Genomic DNA, 24,580 nt, shown 5'->3' with positions numbered 1-24,580 from the left:
ACATTTGTTTGAGGTAGGAAATTTCATCACCCTTGCTACAAGATTTAATCAGCTTCTCACCAATGTCACCATGTTTCTTTGCCATTACTATTTGCAGTGCTACGTGACAGGAAGCTTTAAGTGTTTGGGTGGATATGGGAATGTTGGATGAATACGTAAATCAGCATTGTAGCATTGCAAGTAAAAGGTGCAGGTCATGAGAAAATAATATTTATTAAATAGATTCCCTCCTAGGATTGCAGGTTCAACAGGAAAATGTAATTTTTTATCTCCAGTCTTTAACAAACTTTGTAGGTTTTATATTATAACAGTTACTGTATACTTCAAACAGTTATGAATAGTTTTGGATGGGTGAGTGGGAGGAGGGTTAAAATAAAAACGATTCCTTTAACCCTTCTGTTATTACTATATTTCTATTGCGTTTGTTTCAATTAATTTCGAAAAGAACAAAGAACTAAAGAAAATAACTCGGTCGTTCTTAAGGTGGTGTTTGGAACATAAATCAACGTGGAATTTGGACTGAAGATTTTAATTTAGATCACTTTAACTCTTTTGTTATCATATTCCAGTTGAAATACTTAGCCTTTGTTTCAATTAATTTTGAAAATAATTAAAATTTTTAGTAAAATAATGTTCTTTTCTACTCTAGGCACAAGGCCCGAAATTTTTGGAGAGGGGGCCAGTCGATTAGATCGACCCCAAACCGATGAAAGGCAAAGTATTTACGATGGTAAGCTGACAGAATCATTAGCACCCTGGACATAATGATTAGCGGCATTTGATCCAGCTTCATGTTCTAAGTTCAAATTCAGCTGAAGTTGAATTTGCCTCTCATCCTTTCAAAGTCAATAAAATAAGTACCAGTGGTAAAGTGGGGCCAATGTAATCAACTTGCCTCATTCTCCAATCTTACGGGCATTGGACCAGAATTTGAAATTATTATTATTATTATTATTATCTTTTTACTCTTTTACTTGTTTCAGTCATTTGACTGCGGCCATGCTGGAATACGGCTTTTAGTCAAGCAAATCGACCCCGGGACTTATTCTTTGTAAACCTAGTACTTATTCTGTCAGTCTCTTTTACTGAACCGCTAAGTGACGGGGACATAAACACACCAGCATTGGTTGTCAATTGATGATGGGTGTAGGGGACAAACACAGACACACAAACATATACACACATATATATACATATATACAACGGGCTTCTTTCAGTCTCCGTCTACCAAATCCACTCACAAGGCTTTGGTCGGCCCAAGGATATAGTAGAAGACACTTGCTCAAGATGCCACGCAGTGGGAGTGAACCTGGAACCATGTGGTTGGTAAGCAAGCTATTTACCACACAGCCACTCCTATTATTATTATTATTATTATTATTATTATTAATATTCATGTTCTGTGATCATTTCAACAATCTACATGTGGCACGTTTGTATGTACAGGCAATGTCAACTTGATCGAGGGAGCGAGATAATGTGTAGCACATGCATTTGGTCGCTATAGCACAAATCATTCGTGCAGATTTTTCAGCAAACACTGAACACTCAAAATGTCGCCTTCGACAAGAGTCCATCATCATCATCATTGTTGTTTGTCTTTGCATTCTGCATTCAAATTCCACTGAGGTCAACTTTGCCTTTCATCCTTTCAGAAAAGCTGATAAAATAAGGACTATTTGAGCAATGGGGTCGATGCAATCAATTTGCTCCCTTCACCCAATCTTGCTGGCTTTGTGCCAAAATTTGAAACCATTATTAATCTGGTGTTTCAAACATAATTTTAATATGAAATTTTGATGGAATGTTTTAATTAAGATCAGTTTAAAAGAGAAAATTTGTATAATAGAGCCAGAAGCAGTCTTAGGCAGGTTAGTATCAGAAGAGTTAAATAACAAGGAATTTCATGTATGAGAAACATTTCAACAAAGAAAATAAAAATAAACAAAAGAATAACAAGTAAAAAGAAACTTTTTTTTTTTTTTGGTTTTGCTTTCTTTTTTTCAGAACAAATTTTTGTAGCATAATAAATGAGAACAGCTTTGTTTTTATAAGACATAAGTTTTTAATTAATATCTATGGCGATATTATCAAAAATAAAGGAATTTAATTATTTTTTTGAAGAGGGAATGGGAAGACAAGTAGGGTATGAAAGATTGAGAGATAGTATGTCTTGCAGGTCTGAGATGAGGTGTGGGAGGACATCATCTCAGCTTGTGTCTCTCTTTACCATTAGAGGGTATGTTTGGTCAGGCGCTTACGTTACAGGTGTACAATGATCATTAATAACTGTAGCCTGAAATATATCACCACTACCACCATCATCACAACTATCACTGCCACCATTATCACCTCTGCAACCACTACCACCACCACGAAAGAAGAGGACAGCAAAATATTACTCTGCTTCCCTCCAAACAAAACAATAAAAAAAGAAAGACACTACATGGTTTCTTGCCCTGCTAAAAATAGCAGTCAAATCTCCCTCAACTCACTGTCGTCTACAGGGAAATCTTGGGTTTATTCCCACTGCATGGCACCCTTGGGCAAGTATCTTCTACTATAGCCTCGGACCGACCAAAGCCTTGTGAGTGGATTTGGTAGATAGAAACTGAAAGAAGCCTGTTGTATACATATATATATTCTTTTATAGGTTTTAGCCTAAGGCTGTGGCTATGCTGGGGCACCACCAGTGTTTTATGTGTGTGTGTGTGTGTGTGTGTATCATCACCACCATCACCATCCTTTAAGATCTATTTGCCATGGTGACATGGTTGTACATGTGTGTGTGTGTGTGTGTGCATGTGTATCCCACCACCACTTGGTAATCAGTGTTGGTATGTTTAATTCCTGTAGCTTAGCAGTTCAGCAAGAGAGACTGATAGAATAAGTACCAGGCTTTAAATAAATAAAGTCTAAATGGCTGAAATAAGTAAAAGATAAAAAACATAGGCAATGACAAATGACCAAGAGCTTTGGCAATATGCTGTGCTTGAGTAGAAAGACCCCTGAAGCCAAGTGAAATTGTAGTTGTGGCAGATACTGGTGTCACGCAACTGGCATCTGTGCCAGTGGCACATAAAAGCACCCGTTACACTCTTGTAGTGGTTGATGTTACAAAGGGCATCCAGTCATAGAAACCATACCAAATCAGACTGGAGTCTGGGGCAGCCCCTCAGCTTACCAGCCGTGATCAAACTGTCCAACCCATGCCAGCATGGACAACAGACGTTAAATCAATGATGATGATGATGATGATGATGAACCAAACAGTCTAGTCCATGTCTTATTTCTGAAACGACAAGATGGCCAATGGTGAATGGTCGAGGTATTGTCAACACCCCAGAATGGTTGAAGTGTTGTCAATGTACAATAACAGCTGTGATTTTTTTTTTCTGAAAAAATAGGCCAACCAGGTGTATTGTATCTTATACTAAATTAATACAGAGATTTGCAGGTATGATATAGTTAGCCCTTGTCATGTATATTTTTACCCACAAGGAGAAAATTTATCCCTCTTCAAGACTCACTGACATTCAGGTCTGGTGTGTTTTGCCCACAAGGAAGGTGCTGGTAGTAGTGGTGGTGGGTGGTGGGTGTAGCGTTTGTTTGTTTATTGTTTTTAATTAATCAAAGGAGGAAGGAGAGGAGGAATGGTGCCCATGACCTTCGCAGCCCCCTCTCACTCCCCTCCTCCTCCTCTCATACCTGGTGGTGAGGAAAGTGATAATGGAGAAGTGGTGATTACACACATGGTGGTGGTGGTGGTGGTGATGGTTATGATGTCTACGACAATGGTGATGGTATTAACAGAAGTTAACTAGAGGCAGTGGTAGTTGTAGTGGTAGTGGTGGTTGTAGCGATGGCGATAGTAATAAAGGTGATTAATTATAGTAGTGGTAGTAGTTATAGTAGGTGGTGGTGGTGGTGGTGGTGGTGGTGATAGCAGTGGTGTGATTTGTTACAAGCTAGAAGTGCACTTGTGACGAGAGTGATACGAGTTGCAATAATAGTGGCGGCAGTGGTAGTTACAAGCAATAAGGATGTAGTAGTAGCAGTAGTAGTAGTAGTAGTAGCAGTAGCAGTAGTAGTAGTAGTAGTTGCAGCAGCAGCAGCAGTAGTAGCGCTGATTGTGGTGGAGGTGGAGGTGGTAGTGGTAGTTTAGCCCAAGGTCAACCTTACTTGAGCAGACCTATGGTCGATGGCATTCCAGCCGTGACAATCCCGGTTTATTTAGCTTCTTTTTTTTTTTTTAACCTGTGTGTATGTGTTTGTGTGTCAGGATTACATCGGATAAACGTAATCCCGAGATTACACAATCCAATGTGTCCTTTTCTTAAAGGTAAATGTTGATTTGAAGGAAATTTGGCTGTTATTTCCAGCTTGGTCTGTTGACCACGTAAGGCAATGGCTCCCTCTCGTTGGTTAAGCAGTACCAGTAATGGTGGACGTGACTGAATTAATGAATGACGATGAAGGTGACGGTGCCGCTGGCGGCGGCGGCGGCAGTGGTAGTGGTGGTGGTGGTGGTGGTGAATATCGGTCGACTGACGAAGGAGCGGGGAGAATCGGTTACGTCACCACAAACCGCGGCAGGAGGAGGAGGAGGAGGAGGAGAGAAATATATAAAGCAGGGCGAGAAAACATGTGTTAAATATTGTTAACAGTGCAGATGGGCTGAGATGCACACACACACACACACACACACACACACATGTATAGGTACGAATAGCTGCTCAATAATAAATATACAAGCAAACACGCACGCACTACATATTCTCTTTTACTCTTTACTCTTTTACTTGTTTCAGTCATTTGACTGCGGCCATGCTGGAGTACCGCCTTTAGTCGAGCAACTCGACACCGGGACTTATTCTTTTTGTAAGCCCAGTACTTATTCTATCAGTCTCTTTTACTGAACCGCTAAGTTACGGGGACGTAAACGCACCAGCATCGGTTGTCAAGCAATGCTAGGGGGACAAACACAGACACACAAACACACACACACATACATATATATATACATATATACGACAGGCTTCTTTCAGTTTCCGTCTACCAAATCCACTCACAAGGCATTGGTCGGCCCGGGGCTATAGCAGAAGACACTTGCCCAAGATGCCATGCAGTGGGACTGAACCCGGAACCATGTTGTTGGTTAGCAAGCTACTTACCACACAGCCACTCCTGCGCATATTGCGTATGTGTGCTTATCATAAAGCAAGTCGGTTGTTTAAATTAAGACTAAGGTGTGTGTGTGTGTTATATGGAGGGGTGGTTAGCGTGTTGCACTAAGAATCCGGGGATCGCGGTTTCAGTTCCTGGGCCGAGCGGCACGTTGTGTTCTTGAGCCAAACACTTCATCTGTTACTCTTACAATGATTTCGACATCTGACGTGTGGCACACAGCGCACCTACCTGTATAGGCAATGTCGATTTGATGGAGAGACTGAGCATTTGATCACAATAAACAATTCATCTGTCCAGTTTTGTCAGCAAGAAGTTACGGAACCCATATCTGTGGTCAACAAGAGAGTACGCCATGTATGCATGCATATGTGTTATGTGTGTGTGTGTGTGTGTGTGTGTGTGTGTGTAATACTGCAAGCCAGTGAGGCGGTCCCATTCGTCAATAATAGACCTAGCTAGAAATAACAGTCAAATCTCCCGTAAATCACAACACTATGCAGTCTGAAGAAAAAGAAATGAAATACTGTGGTTTGGCGACCCCTTTTTACCCTCACACACATACACACGGAGAATAAAGACAGGATGGTCACGGTTGAAATGCCTTTGGTTATAGGTGTCCTCAAGCAAGCAAGGTTAAACTGGGGCTAAACAGCACCTATTTATACATACATACAAACATACTTAGATACACATGCATACATACACACATGTATGCATATACAGGATTTCGCCTACACGCGCCTGCGCACGAGCCACTTTCACAATGATCGATTCAAATTTTGGCACAAGGCCAGCAATCTTTTAAGAAGAGGCGGTTGGCCGATTACATCCACCTGAAATGGGGCGGAGGTAAAGAATACGCACACCATCCGTTTTCAGCGTAACCCTAACCCTAAACGCCGAAAACGGGTGGTCTGCGTATTGTTTACCTTACCCCTCAAATGGTACTTAATTTTATCGATCCCGAAAGGATTAAATCCAAAGTCGACTTCGGCAGGAACCGAATTTAGAAAGTAAAGAACCAGAAAAAATGCTGCTAAACATTTTGTCCGACGCACTCTAAGAGTCCTACCAGCTCGCCACATTCACGTCAGCCATGCGAAATGCTTGGTGGCATTTTGTCTGCCTTCATATTTTGGGTCAACCATGGTAATGGTTTCAAATTTTAGCACAAGGCCAGCAATTTTGGCCGGAATGGGGATTAAGCTGATTACATCGGCCTTAGTACTTGACTGGTATTTTATTCCACCCGACCTTCCACCGCAGGGGTGAACAACAAAGTTGACCTCGAAATACAGAAATCAGGAAAAAAAGAAAAAAACTGGCAGAATCGTTAGCACGCCGGGCGAAATGCTTAGCTTACGTTCTGAGTTCAAATTCCGCCGAGGTCGACTTTGCCTTTCACCCTTTCAGGGTCGATAAATTAAGTACCAGTTGCATAATGGGGTCGATCGAATCGACTGCTCCCGCCCAAGATTTCGGGCCTTGTGCCTAGAGCAGAAAAAAAATTCTTTTATCTTTTACTTGATTCAGTCATCGGACTGCGGCCATGCTGGGGCACCGCCTAGGTGAATGAATCAACCCCAGAAGTTTGGGGGGGGGGTTCTTTCTTTCTTTCTTTTTTTTTAGCTTTTTGTAAGTCTGGAACTTATTCTATCAGTTCTTTTGCCGAACCGCTAAGTTACAGAGACGAAAACAAACCAACACTGGTTGCCAAGCGGTCTGTTGGAGGGCAAACGCAAATACAAAGGCACATACACACACACACACGCGCGCGCATATATGTGACAAGCTTCTTTCAGTTTCCGTCTACCAAGTCCACTATTAACAAGTCTTTTGGTTCGTCCGAGGCTGTAGCAGAAGAAATGCGCCCAAGGTGCAACGCAATGGGACTGAACCCTGAACCATACAGTTGGGAACCACACTTCTTAACACACAGCCACGCCTGCACCTTTCTCGAGCTTTTTCTTTTCTTCTTTTCTTTGTTCTCGCATACATGTTATATAAACCTATTTCTTTATTGCCCACAAGGGGCTAAACATAGAGGGGACGAACAAGGACAGACAAACGGATTAAGTCGATTACATCGACCCCAGTGCGTAACTGGTACTTAATTTATCGACCCCGAAAGGATGAAAGGCAAAGTCGACCTCGGCGGAATTTGAACTCAGAATGCAGCGGCGGACGAAATAAACATGTTATATAAACCGTGTAGTCATTGCGTACAAGTCACATCTTGTTGTCACTTAACAAAATTACATAACATATTTTTTAGAACTTCAACTATTTTATTCGTGGTATTTCAATTAAAGGTGACATTTTCCTCAGCAGTAATTGTGAATTTGTTATTGCTTTAAATTTTGCCTACAATTTTCTTGTTCTTTTTCTTCGTATGACTCTTATTACGTTCATCGTCTCAACGACTCTTGCAACGGAAATTTCCATTGTTTCATGTGAAATAGAAGAGGGAGAGGAAACCAGGAGTTGCAACATAGAAAGTATGTGTGTGGTGGAGGCAGGTTCGTGTTTTTGGTGCAACTGTCAACGAAGTAACTAAAGCCCCCTCTCTCTCCCCCTCTCCCTCCCCTTCTCTCTCTCTCTCCGTAGGCGCTCGATGTACTAGAAATAGTAGTTAAATAACCCCTCAAAATAACACCCTACGATCTTCAAGACGAAAAACAACCCTTCCAATAATGTAATCTCGAATATATTCGTTTATCCATTATCTTTTACTCGTCTCAGTCATTATACTGCGACCATGCAGGGGCCTTGAAGGGTTTTTTAAGTCGAACGAATCAACAGCAGTACTTTTTTTTATTTTTTTAGTCTGTTACTTATTCTATCGGTCTGTTTTGCCGAACTGCTAAGTTACAAGGACGTAATCAAACCAACACCGGTTGTCAAGTGGTAGAGGGACAAACACTGACTCATGCGTACACGCACACACAATTTCTAGGACGGTCTCGAACATCGTTTCCGTCTACCAAAGCTACAACAAATAATCCTTTCCACTTTAGGGACAAACGCTGAAATTTTGGGGAGGAGGGGTTTAATCGATTAATTCGACCCCAGTATTTAACTGGTACTTATTTCATCGAAAGTCAACCTCGTCAAAATTTGATCTTAGAACGTCAAGAGCTGAAGAATTACCGTTAAGCATTCTCACGTTATCACCAAGAAAGAAAAAAAAAGGGACTCTTATAAGGGAGACAGCTACTTAGAGCTAACCTGGGAACCCTCATAGATCCAGGATTTCCCAGACTGACATGGGTAAGGACTCTCCCCTCACACCCATTCTCCAGCCGACAAGCGTATGTTAAAAATATGCACACTTACTCGAGTCACACTCTACACTTTCGTCTTTCAAACAAATCAACATGAGGGCAGCAGCTCCCTCTCCATCCTTACCCACCTCTCCAGTAGTAGTTTGACAAAAAACCGGGAAGGCTTAGAAGAAGAAGAAGATGTCTATATTCATTTCTGAATAGCGACCACCATACAACCGCTTTCTCCAGAATCGCCAGGCAGAAGAAACCTGGCTGATTTTCCTGGCTAAAGAAAGCAACGGAACGATATTCACCATGGATTCAGCCCGTCTCGCTGGACCCTTCTTAAAAACTACAATAAAACTCCCCAGCTCAATGATGCTCGAGTACTGAACGAATGTGTACAAAATAGTTTCGTTCCTACGCACACATCATATATTTTGTCTGGGTGACGGCAAAAATAATGTGCATTTAATAATAGTTTCTTATATACATAGGTCCTAGCCCAGAAAATCAGAGGGATGGGAACAGTTGATTATATCGACTCCAGGACATTTTATCGATCCAGGAAGGACAAAAGACAATGTTGACTTCGGCAGGACTTGAACTCAGAACGTAGAGCAATTTTGCTGATGCTTTAATGATTTTGCCAAACAATTCTATAACGTAAATTTAAGAAAACATTAACAAGCTACTTTCACTTTCGGTAATTAAGATTTAAAAAAGAGTTGAGAAAAGCGAAGTAATGTACCCTTTTCACTCTCCAACAATGCTTTCATTTCAAATGATCACCAAAGTCTGCAAAATCGACTTCGCCAACGTTACATTTGGTAGGCAGTTGACAACTTCTAATTCAGTCACTAAGAAAACAGTAACTGTTAGAACCAATGAGGCCTAAACTATTTTTTACGGAAATTTTAAAAGACCAAAAGTGAATTGGACAAGGGAGGGAGTGAGTGTTAAGAAACCAGGAGTGTATGACATAAACAAACTCAAACACTAAGTATAAGGCGGCGAGCTGGCAGAAACGTTAGCACGCCGGGCGAAATGCGTAGCCGTATTTCGTCTGGCATTACGTTCTGAGTTCTTTCAGGGTCGATAAATTAAGTACCAGTTACGCACTGGGGTCGATGTAATCGACTTAAACCGTTTGTCTGTCTTGTCCCCTCTGTGTTTAGCCCCTTGTGGGTAGTGAAGAAATAGGCATTCTGAGTTCAAACTCCGCCGAGGTCGACTCTACCTTTCATTTTTTCGCGGGCGATAAATTAAGTACCAGTTGCGTACTGAGGTCGATCTAATCGACTGCCCCACCTCCCAAAAACTGTCGGCCTTGTGCCTAGAGTAGAAAAGAATATTTTTGCGTGAGAAACATTATTATTGTTAATACTATGTCGCCCCGGAGTAAATTTGTAGAATGGTATGGTTGATATTTAATTATAGACGCTTAGAGTTGATGTGTCGTGCAAACGTATGTCATTTATAATCTAATGACGAATGGTTGTCTCATGCCACACGATTATCATCATCTCACAAAATGTTGTAATCATCGCGTGCAAATATTCTCAAAGCGAAGAACTATCACAAACCTAATGAAAAGTGCCTTTCTTCTAAATGAGACCTGCAAAGCTGAGTGAGAGTAAGGCCCCCATCTACGCAAAGGGCCATGTTATAATTCTTATTCCCCATTCAACAAGTTTACTGGGAGATTCCTTTCTAAGGCCTGAAATATTGGTGAAAGGAGTCTAATCGGATCTTTTCGGTTTGAACGGCAGTTTTTAACATAATTTCTAGGTAACTAAAAAGTTTTCAACTTCGTATACTGGTAGAATGTGTTTATAAAACATCTTTTTCTCTTGGCTTTATTGAGAAAATTCTATAGTTTGTAAGATATTTGCTGTTTTTTTTTTAATTTCTGCAATTTCAACCAATCACTGATGTCTATTGAGTTAAAAAACATTCTGTGCTGTATGAATATGTCCCTCGTTTAAGAAACAGATTGGGTTTATTTACATTTGTGAAGAAAAAAAGATACCCTTCCCGCCACCCCTAATCCTAAAACAGATTGAAATGCAATAGATCGATACTAGAGTCATAATTATGGGTGACAATTTCATGACACCGCTAGAAAAAACTGCCGTTCAAACCGAAAAGATGCGTCTCATCGAATACATCGACCCCGCCAGTGCTCAACTGGTACTTATTTTATTGACCCCGAAAAGCAAAGTCGACTTCGGCGGTATTTGAGCTCAGAACCTAAAGCCATTAAACATTTTGTCCGGCACATTAATAATTCTGCCAGCTCGCCACTGAGGAAAGCGTCATAACATTAATGTTTTTAACACAAACAGTATGTTTCTGTTGATATTTAATTCTAGGTCATCCTTAAGCCTTCCACCAAAAATGTGTTCCAATCGTGATCATTTTGTCTTTTTAAGGGTATCTAACACCAATACCTCAACATCCATTACATTAAGTCTCCTTTCTTAGTTTGAAAGTGTTCTTTAGGGTGATTTCGCGTCCGTGTAAATTAATCAAATTGTGGGCATATCTACACAAGTTTGCCTCCGACTTTGTTTCCTCATAACTTCTGGAAAAATAAACATCTTTTAATGAATTTTTCTACAAAATACGCTTCAGGTGGTAAAAATTTCGATTATATCGGAATTTGTAGTGAAAAAAAAATGTCCGCAGGTGGGGGGAGATGAGTTTCGGAAAATTCACACGAGTCGGTTTGTTTCCCGATAACTTTCAGAAAAATGAGTACTTTTTTGATGAAATCTGCTACAAACACCTTTCAGAGTGCGTAGATTACAATTATATAAGAATTTAAGTGAAAACGTACAAATACATACTGACACACATCAAAAAAATTTTTCCGAAATTTCAAGTTTCATTTTGTAGATATGTGCCATTATGTATGTGTACAAGTCCACCAATTTTGCCTCATATAAAATTCCGATATTATAGTAATCTACACAATCTGGAAGATACTTGTTGAAAATTTCATCACAAATTATCAATTTTTCTGAAAGTTATTAAGAAACGAAGCTAACTCGTGTGAATTCTCCAAAACTCCTCTCCCCACTCTCTTTACTCTTTTACTTGTTTCAGTCATTTGACTGCGGCCATGCTGGAGTACCGCCTTTTAGTCGAGCAAATCGACACCAGGACTTAATCTTTGTAAGCCTTGTACTTATTCTATCGGTCTCTTTTGCCGAACCGCTAAGTTACGGGGACGTAAACACACCAGCATCCGTTGTCAAGCGATGTTGGGGGGACAAACACAGACACAAAAACATACACACACATACATATATACGACAGGCGTCTTTCAGTTTCCATCTACCAAATCCACTCACAAGGCTTTGGTCGACCCGAAGCTATTGTAGAAGACACTTACCCAAGGTGCCACGCAGTGGGAATGAACCTGGAACCATGTGGTTCGTAAGCAAGCTACATACCACACAGCCACTTTTTTTCTTTTTTTACAAAAAATTCCGATATAATCGGAATCTACACTATCTGATGGGTATATGTAGAAAATTTCATTAAAAAGTATCCATTTTTATGGAAGTTATGAAGCAACAAAGTCGCTGGGTGGAGGTGGGCACTTGTGTAGGTATACGAAAATTCGGTATTTGACGACGTGTGCAAACGGGCGGTACGAGTTCAAATGAGGCCACCGCAAGCGCGTTAACAAAGAGCGGGCGGCTGTAATTGAATGCCGCCCCCTCCTCAAACACACGCACGGACACATCTCATCTTCGACACACAAACATAAGGATGGGCATATATGATAATAATAATAATATTTATTCATTCATTCATTCGAGCTATTCAATTGCGTGATAAACAGATATATCTATTGGTTGACAAACAAACAACACAAATAACAAATAACACGGGCATTGTGCATCTCTCTCTTTTTCTCTCCTGCTCCCTGAATGTGTGTGTGTGTGTGTGTGTGTGCTGTAAGTAATCATGTAAACATAAATTGAATCAAGAGGAATTTCAAGTGAAAGTTTACACACAAAGAAAGCAAAGGTTAACGACTTGATTTCACCAAAGAGATCACTGTCCGTTTTTGTTACAGGTGTTACTGTTGTACATAATATATGGAAGTATATAAATACACATACATAATATATATATATATATATATATATATATATATATATAACTATAAATAAAATATATATATAAATGGCGGTGCCCCAGCATGGCCACAGCTCATGAGCTGAAACTAGAATCAATCAATCATATAATGTATATATATGTATATATTATATAATATATATGTATGTATTATATAATATATATGTATGTATTATATAATATATATGTATATATTATATAATATATATGTATATATTATATAATATATATGTAATATATTATATAATATATAAAAAAATATATATATATAATATATATAAAATATAATATATATATATATAATATATAAAGTACCTAATATATATATATATATAATTATAATAACAATAATAATAATAATAATAATAATAATAATAATAATAATAATAATAAATTCTTTTTATTGGCCACAAAGGGCTGACAAACATGATTAGAAAACATAAAAGGGACAAAACAGGACGAAAGGTTACAAAAGGTTTTGTCCGTTTTTCGAAAGAAAAAAAGTCCGTGTAAACAAGCTTTACAACAACGAAAGAATTTAACAATTTACAAAACTCCCAATAGAAGAGAGGCTTCGAAAAAAGAAAAGGTTTCACGTGGAAAAACCCATAAAAGCCACGGGAGCCTGGTCAAAAGTGGGGGTAGAGAGCCCCTTTCTCCTTTTATAATACCTTTTTCAATTTACAGGCGAAACCTCAGAATTGGTCCATTTATACTGGCCATTCTTGCACAATTCACCCACCTTTCAGAAAACTTGCTATCAGACAGCACCCGCCTCTCTAACCTCTAATAATAATAATAATAATAATAATAATAAAGTTGATGCCTGAGGCGCTTATTCGTCTCCTCTTCTACCTCAATACGGTCATGATTGCTATAGGGTGCAAAAACACTTTACAAACGATATTAAACAAGTTAACAAGCGTCTCCTCTGTCCATGATACGTCCATACGTGCGTTCGTACGTACCTATGTGCGTGCGTAGGGACGGACGGACGGATGGTTAGACAGAAAGATAGACAGACAGATAGACAGACAGATAGATCGACAGATAGATAGACAGACAGATAGATCGACAGACAGATAGATCGACAGACAGATAGATCGACAGAAAGATAGATAGACAGATAGATAGACAGAAAGATAGACAGATAGATAGACGGACAGAAAGATAGACAGAAAGATAGACAGACAGATAGATCGACAGAAAGATAGACGGACAGACCGAAAGACAGATAGGTAGATGGACAGACAGACAGAAAGATAGACAGATAGATTGACAGAAAGACTGACAGACACATAAGTATTCTAGAGTTGAAAAAACGCGCTCAATGTGATAGACAAATAGGTTAAATATATATATATATATATATATATATATATATATATATATATATAATATATATATATATATATATATATATATATATAAAGCGACAGAAAAGTAGATAGATGATTATATTAATAGACGGATAATACAGAAGAGAAAAAACAAATAAACGGTAAAAGTTGGTGCAGATCAAAGAATCGTTCTGCGAATGAAGTCAGTGCTGATCATGAAATGCTAAATGGCTTTCTTTCCAATCAGCCAAATAAATAAATTTGCATTTTTGGGGATGGAATAATTTTGTTGGCAACCATATTTTTACAGCGGAATCGCATTCGAATTTCATTTTAGTCAAAGATACACACACACACAAACAAACACACGTACGTACGCGTATGTATAAAGCGGATAAAATATCCAATATGTATATATTTCATAGTACATGAATATCTATACACATACACACATGTATACATCAATTTACACACACATATACATACAAACACATAACATACTCGCACGTACACACTACATACATCATTGGTAAGACATAAATCCGAAAAAGCACAATAAGTTTTATAATATATTATATAGAGAGATATAATTTCTTATATATATGAAAACGAAAGTAAGCGGCTGTTTTCATTCGTTCGAAATACGAGGAAAAACAAAATGTTTATGTACATAAATAAATATGGAAACCATACAGGTATAAATATATGCGTATACACATCCATGGTTGAGTGTAGCAACACACGAACGTGTAAATGTATGCAGCGCTTTAGACATTATCAGTGCGTGTGTGTACATGTGAACGTAGCTGGAAATGTGTGTGCGTGTGTGTGTGTGTGTGTGTGTGTGTGTGCATGTATGTGTGTATGTGTGTGTGTGTTTGTGTGTGTGCGTGTATGTGTGCGTGTGTGTGTGTGTGTTTGTGTGTGTGAGTGTTGTTTGTGTGTGTGTGTGTGTTTATAGTTGAGGACTGTGTGTGTGTACACAATGCCCATCTATGACTAAATCCGTGCGTGTATATATGCGTACGACAGATATGAGAGCGTATGTATGGCTGTTACCGTCATACATGGATATCGGGTATCTGTGTGGGTGGCTAGATTTAATATGTGCATGTGTATGTATGTTGCGTGTAAAACGGAGCGGCTTGTGTATACTTAGAGGCTCGCCTTATTTTGCTATAGAGGCATATAAACGACATGTATGTATGTGTACGTGTAATTATATATATATAGAATATAATGTATATATATATAGAATATAATGTATACGGGGTGGTGACTGGCTGGGCAGTTGTGCGTACGTGTGAGCGGTTTAAGTAAGCTGTAATTATGGGCGAAGCTTTTGCATACGTACGTGTAGGCATACTGGGAATGCTTATGTGTATTTGCATATCAAGATAAATATATAAATTATATATGTACGTGTGAAGCAGTGAGTTTAGGTGTACTTACCAAAGTCAATGAACTGTTTCATGGAAAGAGGGGACGGGTTGAACTGGGAATAATGATCCAAGTATTGTCGGAATTGTTGCAAAATACGTCTTGAAAACCTCATTTTCAAAGTGTGTTTTACACATTCTTTAAAAGACGCAGAAATATGGGGGCGAAGGCAGAGATGTAATGTTATCTACACCTTTGTCAAATTTGCTGGATATAAAGACAAAAATGGTTATTGTGTCGCGGACTTGAGATAAATAAGCATGTGGCTAACGGAGAAGCCATGGAGCACCAGTGTGACGTCACGCAGCGCGAACGATAGAGCCAGGCGTGACTAAGTGATCAACACGAGTTTGTTTTCGTTTAAGGAGTCTTTTCTAATAAGGTTTGGAGAAGGTGTTCGCATTTATTGTAGGATATAAAGATTAACAATGGCAATGCCAACGGACTGGCTATCCTGTTGGTATTTACATACACACACACACACACACACACACACATATATATATATATATATATATATATATATATATATATATATATATATATATATATATATAATATATATATATATGGAGAAAGATAGACAGATAGACAGAGACCAGGCCGAGGGAAAGAGAGATAAACAGAAATTATGTATGCATGTATGATGTATGTATGTATGTTTGTATGTATGTATGTATGTGTGCGTGTATGTATGTAAGCGTGTGTATGTGAGGGTACTGTGCATACGCGTTTGTAAATATGTACATATGCACTCATACATAGACGGATATGGTTTGTATGTGTGTGTGTATGCAGTGTATATATATATATATATATACACAGACACTGAACTGACAAAATTGTTATATATGTGTATGTGTGCGCGCGTGCGCATGTATGTATATAGATAGATAGTTAGATAGATAGAGAGAGATAGACAGACAGATAGATAGATAGATAGATAGATAGATAGATAGATAGATAGATAGATAGATAGGCAGACAGCTATTAATATAAGATATGTGTATATATGTATATATATATATATATATATATATATATATATATATAATATATATATAATATATATATATACATATATACGCACACGTATGTGCAACACCTTTCTCTCTCTCTCTCTCTCTCTATATATATATATAATATATATATATATATATATATATATGAACACATCTATATACATACATACATATATATATATATAATATATATATATATATTATATATATAGATAGATAGATAGATAGATATGTATGTATATACATACACGTATATATGCAGATACATATACATATACACATACAAACAGCTTGTAAAGGAGATCGTTTATATATATATAATATATATATTATATATATATATATATATATATTCTCCCTATATATACATATATATGTATGTATATTGATGTGTTTATGTATACATACTTACATACATGTGTGTGTACACATTTATGCATGTATGTATCAGCGCTAACGCGCTATCTTCAAGATAATATTCACATTGTAACATGGGTTTATAGTGAGACTAAAAATGTAAATGACCAACGAAGGTTTCAGAATCAGTAACTCTGATTCCCCTTAGGTTATAACGTTGATTTCTCTTAGGTTATAAGCATTTTTATTTGTTGCTGTTCTTTAGTTTCACGTCAAGCGTGATCAATCAGATCTATCCATCTATCTTTTGATCACCAGAACAATTTTCATAAAAGCATCTACAGTTGAACATTTTGATGTATGCTAACATTGGAGACTAAATTGTGTAAATTATTTGGTGGGTGATTAGAATTGCATTCAACATAAAATAAAATAGCTTTTCCTTTAAGGTAACGAAAGAGTAAGATTTCTTAACTACTTACTACCTGCTGACTTCTGTTAGATTGTTCTCAACAGTAATTTTAAATTATGTCTTACTGGGCATTATCATATCATTTCTGCTTCAGTCCACATTATAGTTATTCATATTTCATATGAGAATTGACCCATCCTCCCGACTGACCCTCTATCAAGTAGAACACGAATTCACATTTGAACTTATTACTCTTTTACTCTTTTATTTGTTTCAATCATTTGACTGCGGCCATGCTGGAGCACCACCTTTAGTCGAGCAAATCGACCCCAGGACTTATTCTTTGTAAGCCTGGTACCTATTCTATCGGTCTCTTTTGCCGAACCGCTAAGTTACGGGGACGTAAACACACCAGCATCGGTTGTGAAGCGATGTTGGGGGACAAGCATATACAACACACACACATACACACACACATATACATACATATATATATATATAGTAATATATTATATATATATATATATATATAATATATATATATATATATATATATATATATAATAACGGACTTCTTTCAGTTTCCGTTTACCAAATCCACTCACAAGGCTTTGTTCTGCCCGAGGCTATAGTAGAAGACACTTGCCCAGGGTGCCACGTAGTGGGACTGAACCCGGAACCATGTGATTGGTAAGCAAGCTACTTACCACGCAACCACATCTGCACCTATGCCACAATTTTTTTTTCTTTTAAATAAAACTGGCAGCCCATCAGTTTCGACGACGAGGGTTCCAGTTGATCTGATCGACGGAAGAGCATGCCCGTGAAATTAACGTGCACGTGGCTGAGCACTCCACAGACATTGCAAAGGAGTAATTCACTTTGAATTGTTACCACCTAATGCAACAATCAATGCTCAAATCTACTGTCAGCAATTAGAACGTTTGAACCAAGCTTTGAAGAAAAAAAGATCCTTTAGTGAATCGAAAAAGAGTGATGTTTCATCAGGGCAATGCGCGACCCCACACTGCAAAGATCAATATCACAGAAGATCGAAGAGCTTGGTTGGAGAAAAATTCCTCATCCACCTTATTCTCCTGACCTTGCTCCTTAAGACTACCATTTGTTTCGTAGTTTACGGAATCATTTGCGGCACAACTTTCGCAAGCCGGGAGGAGGTCGAAACTGACATTTCAGAGTTCTTCGTTTTGAAACCAAAAGAGTTTTACATTGATGGGATTAAAAAGCTTGTAAATAGATGGAAGGAAGTCATAGATAATCAGGAAAAGTACATTAATGATTAAATTTCAATTAAATATAAAATTTGATCACATCTTTTCTTTATTCAAAATTCAGACAGAACCTATGGGATGACCTGATATAATGGAAGTGACAAAGGAGCATATTCGGCATATTTTACTTTATGCGTTCGATAAAGGCAACAACGCAACGGAAAGTGGAGGAATATTAATGCAGTATATGGATATCGGACTTTAAGTGTAAACCAGGATCGATGCTGATTCCAGAAATTCTGAGCCGGAAACTAGGGTCGAGGAGACGAGCCTCGTCCTGGAAGATCTGTAGAGTTCGATGAGGACGTAATCCCATCGTAACTGTCGAACAAAATCCCATCATAACTGTTGAGGAACTAGCAGAGAAGTTTGGATTTGGTCATTCAACCAGCCATTCGAGTTAACGCTAGAAGAAAAACGACCATCTTTGGTTTCAAGACGAAAGGTATTCTTCCATCAGGATAATCCTCGGCCACATACAGCGAGGATGACATTCCAAAGGCTGGAGCAGTTTCAATGTGAAACGATACCCCAACCAATATATTCGCCGGACATTGCCCCATCTGATTATCATTTATTTCGCAGTCTTCAAAATAATTTGGAGGACAAAAATATGAATCCTGTGGACGAGGTCAGAACAGTACTGGAGGAGAACTTTTCGTCGCGGACAAATGAATTTTGGAAAAGGTGCCTTGCAAGTCTACCAGTTGGAAGAGCATTGTAGAAAACGAAGGAGAGTATATTTTAGATTTTTAAAAAAGTACGTTGTTTATCTTAATTTTGAAAAATTAAAGAAGTATAAAAAAACTACATTATTTATGGGATGACCCAGTAAAATAGCTAGTTTGTACTTTGTACTTCATCAACTTGGAGTGTAGAGAAGGAGGAAGAAATGCTGAAACCAACATCATGTCAGAGTTTTAATATCAGTTTCAAATTCTAGGCACAAGGCCAGCAATTTCGGGAGAGGGATTAAGACCTTGGCGAAATTTGTTCTCAGAACCTAAATACGGACGAAATACCGCTAAGCATTCTCTCCGGCGTGCTAACGATTCTTTTCTACTTTAGGCACAAGGCCTGAAATTTTGGGGGAGGGGGCAGTCGATTGGATCGATCCCAGTACGCAATTGGTACTTCATTTATCGGCCCCGAAAAGATGAAAGGCTAAGTCGACCTCGGTGGAATTTAAACTCAGAACGTAAAAACAGATAAAATACCGCTAAACATTCTCTCCGATGTGCTAACGATACTTATTTCTTTATTACCCACAAGGGGCTAAACACAGAGGGGACAAACAAGGACAGACATACGGATTAAGTCGATTACATCGACCCCAGTGCGTAACTAGTACTTAATTTATCGACCCCGAAAGGATGAAAGGTAAAGTCGACCTCGGCGGAATTTGAACTCACAACGTAACGCAGACGAAATACGGTTAAGCATTTCGCCCGGCGTGCTAACGTTTCTGCCAGCTCGCTGCATTTGTCAGAGCATTAAAGGTAACATTACTATCAATATCATCATCATCATCATCATTACCGTTATCATAATCATCTAAAAAAAAACATGGTTAATTGAGAGATTCGATTATAACAGACAACAAACCTTTTGGCGATCTTTAATTCTCTTTAACGTTCTGCAAGGTCAACTTGACCTTTAATTCTTCTGGGATCTTTAAAAGGATCAGTCATGTACTGGGGAGCAAGTGAATTGACTATTATCGGCTTCAAAACATGTTGCCTTGTGCCGATGTGAGAAAATAATTGTACACATACACACACACACACACACACAAACACACATACAAACACACATTCATTATACTGGGTTGGCCAAAAGTCACTCGACAGTAAACCAAAATTCCATAAATACTTAATATTCGCCGTTTTTGTTTGCTTTTTTCTTCAACATTTGTCTATTTATTAGCAAAGTCTCATGTTTTAATCTTGGAATTAAAATGGGTTTTGATTTACTGTCAGGTGACTTTTGGCCAACCCTGTATGTGTGTGTGTGTGTGTGTGTCTCTCTCTCTCTCTCTCTCTCTCTCTCTTTTATTTTACTTGTTTCTGGAATTAGATTGCGGCCGTGCTGGGGCACCGCCTTGAAAATTTTAATCAGACAAATCTACCCCAGTACTTTACTTATTCTATGGGTCTCTGTTGCAGTGGAAATAGTACATCCCTCCCACAGGACAAGTGGTATGGTCCAGCCACTATAAAGACGGCGTGAACCAGTACAGGGACTTGTGTAACAGCCGTTATACGAGTTCTCAGTTGGAGCTAAGTGTCAGTTACGTGTTATAGTCGAGTTCGAGTGACAGTCAAGGTAGACGGTTCAGAGTCGGTGTCTTGCAGAGCTATCAGCGATAGCACGATAGACGAAGTGATGTATTGCCATTCTGGTATAGTAGAGATACAGTGTATCCAATACCAAGAAAATATCATGGCTACTAGAGTAGATACGACAGCTACAGTCAGAACAGTGGCCACACATTACAACTGTGGAAAACACCTACATCACAACAGTCTCTTTGACGGAATTGCTAATTTACGGGGACACAAACACACCAACACCGGTTGTCAAGCAATAGTGGGGGACAAACACAGAAACAAAGACACACACACACATACATATACACAAATACACACATACACGCACATATGTATGTATGTATATATATATATATATATATATATATATATATATATATATATATATATATATATATATATATATATATATACAACGAGCAGCTTCTTTCAGTTTCCATCTATCACATCCACTCACAAGCCTTTGGTCGGCCCGAGTCTATAATAAAAGCCAGATGCTCAAGTTGTCACGCGGTGGGACTGAACCAGAAACCATGTGATTGGAAGCAAGCTTCTTACCAGACAGCCACACTTGCGTTTATATGTGTGTGTGTGTGTGTGTGTGTGTGTGTGTGTGTGTGTGTGTGTGTTGTTTATTCTTTTATAAGTTTCAGCTCAAAGGCTGTGGCCATACTGGAGCACCGCCACTGTTATCACCTTTCCAACGGCTATAGTTTTGTTATTGACTTTTGCTGAAGGAGGGAGTTCAGTATTGCTGCCCTCTTTTGGGTTTCTTGATGTGATGTAGGTTCATCTGGGACCAGAACAACAGGCGGTCAAGTTGTTTCTTGAAAATATCTACCTCTTCTCCATGAAGATCTCTTAGATGTTTAAGCAAGATGTTAAATAACCGTGGGCTTTTGAATCGCACTCTAGATGGGTGAGGTGAGACTTTTAGAATAGTACAGTGACGTCCAGTTCGGGGGTTAGTATAGCTCTTGATGTCAAAGTATTTCGCTAACTCCTCTAATATCTTACATATGTATATCACTGAATAACTGAATATCTCTCTCGTTTTCGCTCCAGAGAGTAGAGTCGTAACTCCTTCAGCCTCTCTCAGAAACTCAGCTGTTTCACTGATGCTTCCTGATATAGCACCACCGAACTGCCTCAAGTTCCGCTATCAATTTAGCAGTGTAGGGCGACCACAGTTGAGAGCAGTAGTCCAGACAGTTGAGTATAAATGTCCTCCACAGAACCAACATAGTTTCTTGGTCTCTTACTATGAAAGTTCTCAGAATCCATCCGGTTACTTGTGCGCACATTGTCACCGTTTTAGTGATATGCACGTGAAACGAGGGGTTGTTGCTCATATCAATCCCCAAATCACACACTGTACTTGACTCTGGGGTTGCCACTCCTTTTAGCCCAAAGGATCTTTGCTGCGACATGTTAGCACAAACTCGCTGATAGCGAAGGACTTAGAATTTTCCTGAATTAAATTGCATGTTGTTTTCCTCGGCCAATTTATATATGGCGTCTCGATCTTTCTATCGAAAGGTTCCTTAACGCTTATACTATTTTTGTGTTGTTGGTATAGCTAGTAAGTTTGGCTCTCTGTGTCACTGGTGGCATGTCTGAAAGAGCTACCAAAAACAGCAGCGGCTCCAAGACAGTTCCCTGACACACTCTACTCGCTATAGCTATCTCCTTCAAGGAGTCTCCGTTTGGCTGTCACAGCCTGGCTTGTGTCTTTTGAGAAGTCATGGAACTACTCTTCTAGTTTCCCGACTATGTCGAGTCTCCGTAGCTTGTGATATATCATCCAATAATCAACCTTATCAAAGGCCTTTGCAAAATCGAAATTTATCACATCCGCATTTGAATGATTCATTAGTTGTTTCAAAAGCCAGTCATTATGCTACAGAAGCTATGTAAGGCAGCTTCTTCTTCAGCGGAAGCCATGCGTGTGTCAAGGAACGAGTCAGTATCATTTAGGAACGTGGTCAGCTTCCTCCTGACAATGCGTTCCATGACTTTGATGAGATGTAAGATTAACGAGACAGGCCCGTAATTTTTAGCAGCCGTTATGGATAGGACATATTATGCCTTCCTTTATCTTTCTGGGGAGTTTCTCAGTACCAAGGAAGCTCCAGAAGAGGATCCGTAATGGTCTTGCTACATCCACCTTGCATTTATTAATATATATATATTCTTGGAGGTAAGTGTTTTCGACTATGGGAAACTACCACCTATGTCATCTCTTGTGAAAGGTAAGAGAGTCCAGTTTGCTGGACATTGTTGTAGAGCTGAAAAAGAGGTAATTTCTACTCTTCTCCTCTGGAAGCCATCTACACGCAATACCAGAGGGCGCACACTCTCCTACCCTGATGTAATCTCCAGGGATACAGGCATCCAGCAACAGGACCTCCGTAATGCCATGATGGACCGTGAAGTCTGGCGTAGCATGGTAAATTCCATTGTCTCGACCACGGTCGAACAATGATGTTGATGATGATGTTTTCGACTATGAAATACTTGCTATGTGTTTAAAAGCTTGTTATTAACAAGCTTCAGTATACACACACACACACACATATACATATGCGCAGGAGTGGCTGTGTGGTAAGAACCACATGGTTCCGGGTTTAGCAGTGTAGCACCTTGGGCAAGTGCCTTCTTCTATAGCCTCGGGCCGACTAAAGCCTTGTGAGTGGATTTGGTAAACGGAAACTGAAAAAAGCCCATTGCATATATGTGTGTGTGTGTGTGTCTGATTGATGTGTTTACGTCCCCGTAACTTAGCGGTTACTAGGCTTACAAAGAATAAGTCCTGGGGTCGATTTGCTCGACTAAAGGTGGTGCTCTAGCATGGCCACAGTAAAATGACTGAAACAAGTAAAAAGGGTATACTGTATGTATACGTGTACGTGTCTATGTCCATACACTATATGTGGTGATGCATTTGCGACTGAATCTATCCATATATGTCCATGATGTATATCTCCCCCTATTCTCCCATTCACACACAGACGGAATCTTCCACTGCTTCTATATCTCTCTTCCTTTCTCCTCCTTCCCCGTCTCTCTTGCTTTCTCCCCCACCCCTCTCTTTATTTCCTCCTCCCTTCTCCCTTCCCCTCGTTCTGTCTGGGTCTATGCATACTGCCTACAAATGTACTTTTAACAACGTCTCCTTGTATATATATGTATGTATGTATGTATGTATGTATGTATGTATGTATGTATGTATGTATGTATGTATGTATGTATGTATGTATGTACGTATATGTGCGTATTTTTATACGTATGCATCTATGTACGATACGTATGTGTTTGTACAGATAAATCTTATAAACGTGCAGCCTAATGTGTTTATACAATTTGTAAGATAATACTTATTTTTTGAAAAAAAAAAAAACCATTATCTTACTTCGCCATTTCTCTTGACACAGCCATAGAAGCTTCCTTTGGAGAATTTTAATTCTATGTTTGAGCGCCAGACAAAATACTTTGCGGTATTTCGTCCAGATCTTTATGTACTAAGTTCAAATCCTGTGGCAGTCAGCTTCGCCTTTCATCTGTCGCGGGATGAAGATTGTTTGGTCTGGTCTGTAATGGCGACTGTGATTGAGTTGATGACTGAAAATGTTTCTTAAGCTGGGAGTAGAAGTAATTGAAGAAACTGCGAACATTTAACAGATTTTATTATCGTACATAAAGACTGTGTTGGCCTCATAACAACATCAATAATGGCATGCTGGGAGAGAGAGGAGAGACTGCTTGGAGTTTATGGC

At 38.9% G+C, this 24,580-nt stretch overlaps 1 protein-coding gene across 2 annotated transcripts in view; it reads right to left on the bottom strand.

Annotated features, from left to right (window-relative positions):
• The window catches only part of LOC115220766 (pyruvate dehydrogenase (acetyl-transferring) kinase, mitochondrial), a 139,079-nt gene extending 123,370 nt beyond the window's left edge, over positions 1-15,709 (bottom strand). The window contains exon 1 of one of the 2 annotated variants that reach the window (XM_036510280.1): positions 15,404-15,709. In XM_036510280.1, the coding sequence (XP_036366173.1) occupies positions 15,404-15,506 (103 nt within the window). In that variant the 5' untranslated portion in view covers positions 15,507-15,709. The remainder of the gene's footprint in view (positions 1-15,403) is intronic. The other variant, XM_029790907.2, reaches the window with a different exon arrangement.
• Positions 15,710-24,580: the final 8,871 nt, after the last annotated feature.

Source organism: Octopus sinensis, linkage group LG17 (genome assembly GCF_006345805.1).
Source record: "Octopus sinensis linkage group LG17, ASM634580v1, whole genome shotgun sequence".
Taxonomy (NCBI): domain Eukaryota; kingdom Metazoa; phylum Mollusca; class Cephalopoda; order Octopoda; family Octopodidae; genus Octopus; species Octopus sinensis.
This window is presented reverse-complemented; position numbering and strand designations above follow the sequence as displayed.